General features: G+C 41.2%; 1 protein-coding gene across 1 annotated transcript; it reads right to left on the reverse strand.

Annotated features, from left to right (window-relative positions):
* Nucleotides 1–11: 11 nt before the first annotated feature.
* Nucleotides 12–1600, reverse strand: txndc17 (thioredoxin domain containing 17). Its single transcript, XM_012837907.2, has 4 exons — nt 1303–1600; nt 929–1010; nt 752–827; nt 12–351 (listed from the first exon to the last, which is right to left on the reverse strand). The coding sequence occupies exons 1-4, from the start codon at nt 1445–1447 to the stop codon at nt 283–285; spliced, it is 372 nt and encodes a 123-aa protein (XP_012693361.1). The 5' UTR covers nt 1448–1600; the 3' UTR covers nt 12–282.
* Nucleotides 1601–11084: the final 9484 nt, after the last annotated feature.

Here is an 11084-nt window from a genome sequence, read left to right on the forward strand (position 1 = left end):
AACTGTTGAAGTTGGCTTTTAGTCTTTTAATTGAATCATATCCAACATGACATTTTAGCAGGCACCTGTTCAATTATAAGGACACAATCAAGTCACCAAGTACAGTCTATACATGTATTATTTACTTACAAAAACAATTGCAATGCAGAATGGAATATCCTATGGAAATTAACATAGTGCTATCTGTCATTAGATATTATACTACAAAACATTATATGAAAGGCAATTACAGTGAACTGAATCTCAAACATGTTTTATCAAACATGCATACACAAATGTAGTTTAATCTTCAGTGAACATCATCCGCACCAAATCTTGTTTGAAACACTCCTCCTCGACAAGTTTCTGGGGCTAAAAAGGAAAACAGACAAAGTAAGCCCACTTCAAGATGTGGAATTCACAGGCCCACAGACATACACCATTCAGCACCAAGTAACATGGTAAGGAACATGATCAACCATCTGCAATCTGTAGGCCTAAGTCACTGCAAAAACAAGCACACCTGTGCATAGAAAGTAAGAGATAAGATGACAAATACCTATTTGTTAATGAATCCACAGGAATTTATAATTATTAGACCAACGAAAGTTAATCTGATGTCTATGAGGAATCTCCAATAGCCTATGTATAGCCTATTCAAGATACTGTTGTTGGCTGAATTGTTACGTCTGCATTTTAGGAGGAAGTGTAGACTACAGTGTATAAGTCATAAGCCTGTGTACAACTTCCAAAAACATATTTGACTCCTTACAGTTCCATATCGTAGCAATGTGGGAACACCAGTCAGCTTCAAGGTCTTCTTGAACTCATTGTTGGGGTTCTTCCAGCTTAAAGAATGGGGTAAAACCAGAAACAGTCGTTTAATAAGAGCTCACTTACCTGACAAGAGCTACAAATCTATTTCGAATAAAAGATACATCTAACTTACTAGGGTCTTTCTCCGACTTGGCAATAGATAAAGACAGAACCTTCCGGCAGGTGAGACATCTCCCCTCTGACAACAGGCTCAGCTAAAGAGACATTTCCAGTGATTAGCCTACCAAGAATAAGTCAGCATACCGCCTTCAAAATGTGATCATGGATGTGTGATTGAGTAAAGGTGAACGTTGTTATTTACAACGAATGATTAACCTGTGGCAATAATAGAAAAGAGAAACTTGAGAAATAGGTTAGATTTGAGCCATCACTGCTGAGGAGGTCCTAATTTTGTCACGACAATGTGCAAGTCACCCAAATAACAGTTGCTGCATTTATGTCACAAATGCAACTCCCGATTCTGCGATTAATTTTGCTACTGCTCACCTTTTACACAATCCGGGCACCAACTCAATCCTTGATCGTCTTTATTACCGGAGAAATAGGCGAATATGTCTTTCCCCTTCCTCTCCGATACAGCTTTGCAAAATTCTTCATAGCCACAAACTTTGACTTCTTCGTAATTTGTCATAATGTTACTTACAAGACACTAACGGGAAAGAGAGTTGTATTTTTCGGCGAACGTAGGGAGACGTAGGCAGTTTACAGTGACAAGAAGTGGGATGATTTTTGATTGTGTCAGCTTTAATACATCTCTACCCTGGTGAAGTGTGCTATCATATGGTGCAAGAAGGATGTGAAGGTGGCTGCATTATATGAATACACTTCCGGGTAGATTCAAAGGAATTAAAAGTCCTTCGATACAGGTTTAGCTACATTATAAACTAAACTATATCTATGATCGTGCATTATGTTTGTGTCCATTATGTATTCATTGTTTTAGATTTATTCAATATTGCATACAATGTCTTGGTATATTATTAATACTCAAATGTACTCATCCAGTCATTTTTGGCCTTAGGTGGTATCCGTACCCACACTTGGTCATATGGGCTGTGAATGGTTGTCAGCGTGAGTTTGGAATGTAATTTTGCCGATTTTAGTCTGTTTTAATATGTACTCGTTACAATGATTAATATGGACACAAATACCAAATACCATATAAAGATCTTGAAACAGGTTTGTCTGTCTTTGTCTTCAGGAACTACCAAACGGTTCCTGCCAGAAATGTTCTGTTCCGATGACTTAATTATGCCCTTATTATGTATGGTACAATTATTAAATTACCCTTGTCTTCTGGATGGTCATTTTGATGTTCTCTATGTTGGTCTGAATGGGTGTGTCAATATATGACGATGTTTTTACGTTTAATTTGCACATATAGCCATGGGCTTTGTAGTTAAATGAATATCTTATATATTGTGTTTTTTTCTTTTTTTCTTATGTGTAGGCCTAGTACTTTTTCTTATGTGTAGTAGGCTACTTATTGTGTTTTTATGTTTAATGTTTAGGCTACTGTATGCACCTATACACCAGAGCAAATTCCAGGTAGGTGTAAAGGCAATAAATACAGTTCTGATTCTGATTCTGATTCTGATTCTGAATACGCTACATCTAATCAGAAAAAGGGAATGGGGGTTATCTCTTTTGTGTTTGGACACCCTGGCAAGATTCAGTCTCATTATATCAGAAGGGATGAGTTCAGAGCAGCATGAAAAATCCATTAATGAGCAGCAAGGAAGTTAGAGAGGTAGGCCTACTCTGGGCAGGTGGCCTCCCTGTGAGAAAGCTGAACTCCTGCTGTGAAGAAACTAGTGCCGCAGATGTGAAGGCTGTTGGCCCCACCAGGAGGTGGAAAAACAGACTTGCTCCTTAGAAACCTCAGTCGAGCTCGTAAAAACAACAAAATAATTATTCACTGTGAGCTTGCATACTTCAGTGAGATGGTTTATTGCAGGCCTGTCAGACCAAGGTGCTGCCCCAGCAGCCTAAATGTCTTGGGCTATGTAAAACTTGATTCAATAAAGAACAACATGAACCAGTCCATAATATGTAGCTTTACGTACAAGCCTAAACGTAGAACGTAAAGTTAAAAATGCTAATTGTGGTGAGAATCGCAGTGATAAATCTGTTTAGTAGCCTAATAGTCAATGCAAGTTTAACCAATAGGGGCGCCCAATGACAGTGTCAACAGCCTATGAATGAATTATTTATTCACTCACCATTCAAATGAAATTGTAGGCCAAACTATATTTCACATCTGGGTCGATTTTCCCAATAACGATTTATCTTTGTGGCTAGAGTGTTCTCGAATGATTCAGTGAATGTTTGTTAATTTTTACAGGCTTTTCTCAAACAAGAATGCAAGCAAACGCGCAAGCCCTGCTTTTAAGAAGTAGCCTACTTAAAGGGAGGCTTCGGGATTTTTTTTTTAACATGAACCCTATATTACTATCTTTTTATCTATACACTTTAACTAGGGACAAAAACGATCGGTAAAATCGGTAGAACGCTATAACCGACAACCGCAATTGGGGCAAGAATCTGCTTTAGAGTAAACTGCTTGTTTTTTGTTTTCCTGAGTAAACTGCTTGCACTGACATGCTCATTGTATGTGTCTGACAACATGGAAAGGATCCCTGCAGAGATAGACCTCTTTACCTAACTGTAAAAAAAACATTAGAAAATTACTTTCTGGGTATTTGAGTTTAAAGTAAGATTCTGGGGGGGGAGTTAAATGGCAGGATATCTAAGACAAAAAGTCAGGAATAATTTCTACAATTAAGAAGTCCGAATTTCTTAGATTAGCCCACATTCAGAATTTCTGTGAAAAAAAGTTAGGGTTAGTCTTTATTTTGGCTATTCTTTAAAATGAATGATCTTATGAAGCTGTATTTTGGAATTGGTTTTAAGTGTTCTAGCCTACTTTGAAGCATCGTGGCGAGCTGGGTCTGAACCAGAGTAGAAATAATCCTTTGTGCAGGAGGTACTATCGAGAGATGGCCAAATAGGCCTACAAGGCTATCGTTGGATGCATCTTCTAGCTTTTCAAAAGGGGTTTGTGGTACAACAAGATGTGATATGGCAGGTTATCAAATGAATGTATCCTCAAGTTATCGAACTGCGATGCACACATCATCTGCGGCACAGTACTCTGAGATCCTAACGCACTCTGGCATATGGACTCATACCATAAAGTGAAGCCGTACGGAATAGGGATCGATGTTAAAGAGAAAATGTCCTGGTGGGGAATACTTCAAAAAAATGCTCAATTCTAGAGGAATCTTTTTTTTAAACCCTTCAAAATAATGGTCATTTCAGTAGTGATTTCTTGGATAAACTCTCATCCCGTTCTGCTTCCCAACCTTGTGCAGGTAACTCCAGATTATCTCTAGATAAGAGAGTGCTTTTTAAGTCAGTCCCTAAACACGCACACGCACACAGTTTATCAAGAAAAACACATTGGATCGTTGTCATCTTCAATCTACCACTATGAACTGTTTTAATAAAGTAGGCCTTTTACGAAAAAGGATTGATTCCACTTTTACATAGATTATTTCAATTCAATTCAATTCAATTCAATTCAATTCAATTCAGAAGGAAAAGGAGGACAGAATCAGAGGCAAGCCAATGGTTTCAATCACATATAAGAGGATAGCCTATATGCTGGATATGTACTGTACATGATATACACATAATTGATGATTCCATGACGCATAAAAAAAGGTAGATACATGTATACATGATACATACAGAATTACTTTGAAAATGGGGGGGTCATCCCAAACCCGGATTAGAGTAAGGGAAGAAAGAGAACAGCCAAAGATAACAATAAGTAATTTGGCCACATCATCAGTATCAATGACAGTACATTATGATATAGGGAGGGGTGAATAGGTATGAGGAGGGGGAGAGGTTGCCCGGTATGATATTTTTTTTACTTTAGCTACGGTTGATGGGGTTGGATAATGGACATCTGTTATTGTGTGTGAACAAATATCACCAGGCACATATCACATTAGTATTATACCTGCATCGATTAATTTTGTCCAAACTGTTATTTCAGGTTTCGTTTAAAAGGTTACTACTCATCAAATATCCAAACATATTAGCCAGCTATCTCTCTTATACGCACATTATGATCAGATTATGTTTACTGTTGTGGAATATATTGTTTTCTGTTGGTTCTGAAGAGTATTTTCTTTATGATCCTGCAGGAAGAACTTAATTAAGTTGTGAGGACATGGAATTCACACAAGCCCAGAATGTGTCTGAAGGTCGTCTAGTCTTGTTGTGAAACAGACCCTCAGATGTTTGGTGCAGAGGACAGGCTGAAACTGAGTGACCAAGAAGAGGTGGATCTATCTATGTAAGGAGGAGTGTACACTCAAGGGTCAATTACCTTGTGATGAAACTGTGTTTGATCTATCTGTACTACTGATGCGGGAAAATGGATGGACCCTCCAAAAGATGCATCTGATGCTGCTGAACTACGTATACACATGGCTAAGAACGGAGATACAGCAAAACCTTTAAAGATGGGGCTCACTTTTTTCTTTTTTTTTAAAAAGGAGAATGGAGTACCACTTGCTTTAAGTATTTATTTGTAAGTACAAAGCAAAGTTTAAGGAGGGGAAAGTATTCTCTCTGGGAACTGTGCATCTTCTGGCTACCACCCAAACCTTGAGAGACAGTATATGGGTGCGTTTATTCACACGTAAGTCACTGTATGACATCACATCCCACAAGGTGAGGTCAAGGGCACGGCTGCTCATAGAGGACTCAGTATTAGAGCATTTTGCCGCTGTTTGGATTCGTATTAAATCTCTCTCACATGTCTTTCCATGTGATCTTTATATTATGGAGAGAAAAATGTCTCAAAATTATTTGTACATTTTTGGCAGAACCAAATAGATCTTATCAAAGTGATAAAAGTTGAGGAGGGGTGTAGAGAGGTTCTCTATATAAAGAATTTGAACTTGTCGTCGTTCACTCATTCTCAGAGGAACTCAGGACAGACTGCATCATGAAGTTGGCCATCGTTCTGTGTGCTGTGGTGGCACTCTCTGAGTGCCTAGTCAGGTGAGCTTGTCAAGGACAATTGATGTCCATGTCAATATCAATTTTAACAGTAATTTAGGTGTTATTATTATAGTTACTGTAATTTGCTATTTAAAAATAGTATTCTTGTTGTTAATATTATTTGGTATTTGCATTTTGTTATTATGATTATCACAGCTAATGTATGTATTTTGTTAATCACTTTAGATAAAACATCTTTTAATAAACGTAAACATTAAGCATATGTGTAATGTTCTCCATGATTGATGTGGGGAAAACACAATGGTGGCACCAAAGCATTAAGACAAGCATGTTTTGTGTCTTTTGTGCCAGGGTCTCCCTGATTAAGCATTAGACCACCAGGGAGATCATGGAGGAGAAGGGCCAGTGGGAGGAGTTCAGGCAGAGGTACCCCTGCAACCCCATGGCCAGGTTTGACACTAACTCCATTAATGAGCAGCAAGGAAGGTAGAGAGGTAGGCCTACTCTGGGCAGGTGGCCTCCCTGTGAGAAAGCTGAACTCCTGCTGTGAAGAAACTAGTGCCGCAGATGTGAAGGCTGTTGGCCCCACCAGGAGGTGGAAAAACAGACTTGCTCCTTAGAAACACCAGTCGAGCTTGAAAAATCAACAAAAGAATTATTCACTGTGAGCTTGCAGACTTCAGTGAGCTGGTTTTAAACAGGCCTAAGCAGACCAAGGCGCTGCCCCAGTAGCCTAAATGTCTTGGGCTGTGTAAAACTAGGTTCACTAAAGAACAATATAAACCACTGCAATGTGTAGCTTTACGCACAAAGCCCAAGCAAAGTTAAAAATGGCAATCATTATCATAGGCACACTGCGTAAATCTGTTTAGTAGCCTAATAGTCAATGCAAGTTTAACCAATAGGGTGCGCCAAATGACAGAGTCAATAGCCTATGAATGAATGACTTTTCCACTCACCATATACATTTTAAATCAGATTCTGAAGAAAAAATAACAAGTTCAAAGCCAGTGACACAGCCTCTGCAACACACTCCTCTGTTCCTGCTCCAGTCCCTGCAGCTACTCCAGTCCGGGTTCCTGCTCCGGCACCATATGCTACTCCAGTCCGTTCATCCTCCCCAGTTTTTAGTATTTTCCTCCATGTTTAGTTCTCACCTGTAGCCAATGCATTGATTGGGTTTCTATTTAAGGCCTGGACTTTTCCTTTGTCTTTGTGTGATATTGTTTGTGTATAGCAAGACGCTACATAATGTGTTCTCTGAGTCCTGAGTTCGTTGCCTTGTTTGCCCATCGTGGCCTTTTGTAGATAATTGGATAGATATTATTAAGGAAATCCATGAGATGGAGAGATCAACCTTTCTACTGTGACTGAGAAACGACTTATATATCGGAAGATGGACAAAATGGATTCTGTATGTGTTTAAGTAGGGTTGTGATTGATGGTTGACATTGAGATAATTTACCATTTAATTTTCCTTCCTGCTGCTGCATATTGTGTAAAATCTTACCAATGAATGTTGTAACACATATCACATTAATATGTTTGACAAAATGGATGTTGTTGTGCCAAACAACTGTATGGTTGTATGGTTGTTCAGTACCATTGTTTTTGAAATACTTCAAAACTCTAAGAAATACATAAAAAAAAAAATAAAGTTTGCTCTCTATGATCCAATCGCCACAGGTTGTCCAGTAAGTAAGCCAAGCATTGCCACAAGCTAAGGATTGAGGAGCACTTCAAGAACAACTCCGACCCCCGACGCATGTGGCAAGGCATCCAGGCCATAACAGACTACAAACCTACCAACACCACCCCCCAAAACAGGGATGCCTCCTTCCCTGACGAGCTTAACAGCTTTTATGCACGCTTCGACAGGGACAACCAGGAGGCTGCCATAAAGTCTGTGCTCACTTCAGACCACCAGCTCCTAACACTCTCCTCCACCGACGTGTGTGCTGCACTGAGCAGGATTAATGCACGTAAGGCTGCTGGCCCTGATGGCATCCCCGGACGCGTGCTCACGGCCTGTGCTGGGCAGCTAGCTGAGGTCTTGACTGACATATTCAACCTGTCACTGGCCCAAGCTACTGTCCCCACGTGCTTTAAAACCACCTCCATCGTGCCGGTGCCAAAACACTCCACTGCAGTGAGCCTAAACGACTTCTGCCCTGTTGCACTGACCCCCACCATCATCAAGTGCTTCGAGAGGATGGTCCTGGCTCACCTCAAAACCTGCTTACCACCCACACTGGACCCCTTCCAATTCGCCTACCGCAAGAATAGGAGTACGGAGGATGCCATCTCCACGGCACTACACTCCGCCCTTTCTCACCTGGACAATAGCAACAGCTATGTGAGGATGCTGTTCATAGACTTCAGTTCAGCTTTCAACACTGTCATCCCCTCCAAACTAATCACGAAACTCAGTCACCTGGGTATCAACACTTCCCTCTGTAACTGGATACTGGACTTCCTATCCAACAGACCCTAGTCTGTTAGGGTAGAGAACCACATCTCCTCAACCCTCATCCTGAACACCGGCGTGCCACAGGGCTGTGTGCTAAGTCCTCTCCTCTACTCCCTCTTCACCTACGACTGCACTCCTATACATGGTTCTAATACCATTGTCAAGTTTGCAGACGATACAACGGTGATTGGCCTCATCATCGAAAACGATGAGTCGGCCTACAGAGAAGAGGTCCAGCACCTGGCGGTGTGGTGCGCTGACAACAACTTGACTCTCAACACCATGAAGACCAAAGAGCTAATTGTGGACTTCCAGGAAGAAAGATGGCACACACACCCCCATCCACATCAACGGGACGGAGGTTGAGCGTGTCGCCAGCTTCAAGTTCCTGGGTGTCCACATCTCTGAGGACCTCTCTTGGACCCTCAACACCTCATCCCTAGTCAAGAAGGCACACCAGCGTCTCTTTTTCCTGAGGAGACTGAAGAAGGCCCATCTGTCTCCTCAGATTCTGGAGAATTTCTACCGCTGTACCATCGAAAGCATCCTTACAAACTGCATCTCAGTATGGTATGGCAGCTGCTCTGTTGCTGACCGAAAAATACTGCAGAGGGTGGTGAAAACTGCCCAACGCATCACAGTTCCTCACTCCCCACCTGTTACGACAGAGCTGAAGAACCAAAATCTCTCGTAACATAAAATAGCCAGACTCCGAGTTTTGGGGTAAATATACCACTTTTATTAAAAATGCAAAGGCGGTTGTCGTCAAAAGGAGAAGAGAAAACAAAAGGACATCCAAGAAGCCTCACAATAAATAACTTAGTCGCTGCAGCTTACCTCACTCGCGAATAAATGAAAAAGAAGGTGAGTCTTCCGGGAAACTTACATCCCTGCACTAACTAACCCTGGGCTAGAAAAAGTGAAGACACATAAACAACAGCCGCCAATAAACAACTCAGGGAATGGTTATCTAACAGCAAACGGAAAAGCGCGTAAGACGCGTAGGGTCTTCGGAAGAATAGTCTCTGTGGTGTGCTCAGTGTTTCTAAAGGCCAGGGAACGCCGAAACAGGTCGGGAACAGGAGAGGAATGTCACGAAATCCAGCAGAGAATAACGAGAACGACAGCCATCTTGGGGTAGACCGGCTTAAAAAGGGGAGAAGTCCCGCCCAGCAATTACGCGTGGTCCGGGACAACGCCCACTCTCCACCTTGCAGAAACAGGGAAAACGGCACACACACAGGGAAACCACAATGCCCACAACACCATAACACCACCATTGAGGCTGTCCAGAGCAAGAGATGTCTGCGGAGGGCGTGCAGCATCGTCAAGGACAGCTCACACCCCAGCCACAGACTGTTTGCCCTCCTCCCCTCTGGGAGGCGCTACAGGGTCCTCCGTTCCCGGACCAGCAGGTTCAGGAACAGCTTCATCCCTGCGGCTGTCACCCTACTAAACTCTGCACCACGGTAATAGCCCCCCCCACCTCCCCCTGTGACTGTACTTCCCCCCTCCACCCTGGCTAGACTGCCACACATCCTCCTCCAGCCACTGAACATTTGCACCAGAATGTCTTTTTTTACTACTGTATATCCCACTTATTACTGTATTAACTGTATTAATCGTACTTACACCATACAATACTTCTTAAACATTATATTACTACTACCTCATTCACTTCATTTCACTTATTACCACCACTAATACTTACACCTGCACTTTTATATACTTATCATATCTACACTTCTTACCTCAATTGCTGCTAGTCCCAACTCTGTTCATATTACATATCTATTTCTTACTGTACATATCTATTTATGTATTCACTTATTACACTTTACATATGCACATACTCTGCACTTTTATTGCTATTTTGCACTTCTGGTTGGATGCTAAACTGCATTTCGTTGTCTCAGTACTTGTACTCTGTGCAATGACAATAAAGTTGAATCTTACTAAAAAAAAAAAAAAAAGAACAGAGTGATACCAAATAATAATACAAAAGATGTATTGATGCACACACACACTCATGACATACGCTCATCATGTTCGAAAGCCATGATTCCTGTGAACCATGAATAGCTTTGTTACTGTGAACCTTGAATTTTGAACCTTGTTAACCGTGAACAGCCTTGGTACTTTGAACCTTGATAACCATGAATAGCCTTGTTACCTGTAAACCTTGAACGTTGTTAACCGTAGTTTGCTCTCATGGACGTCTTGTCACCTTCTTTGCAAGTGAACCCCATGCGCAGCCCATGGAACACTGGGAACACAGAATTGTGGGTGCACAGCTGGACACCGCTGGGAACTGCAAGGTTCTGAACATGCAGGTAACACCAGTCTATGTCTAGAGATTCAGTCCCTAAAGCACACACACTCACAGTTTATCAAGAAAAACATATTGGGATCGCTGTGATCTTCAATACATACATATGCCACTCTATGGACTGTTTTAATATAGTAGGCCTTTTAGGAAATGGATTGATTACACTTTTACATACATTCATTCAATTCAATTCATAAGGTTAAGAGAGGAGAAAAGGAGAAGAGAGAATCAGAGGCAAGCCAGTGGATTCATACACATATAAGAGGATAGCCTACATGCTGGATATGTACATGATATATACATGATTGATGAGTCCATGACACATACAAGAAGGTATATGCATGTATACATGATACATACATGAACTACTGTAAAAACGAATATAAAAATGGGGGGTGATGCCAAACCCAGATTAGGGTAAGGGAA

The sequence above is a fragment of the Clupea harengus genome, chromosome 9 (assembly GCF_900700415.2).
Source record: "Clupea harengus chromosome 9, Ch_v2.0.2, whole genome shotgun sequence".
NCBI lineage: Eukaryota > Metazoa > Chordata > Actinopteri > Clupeiformes > Clupeidae > Clupea > Clupea harengus.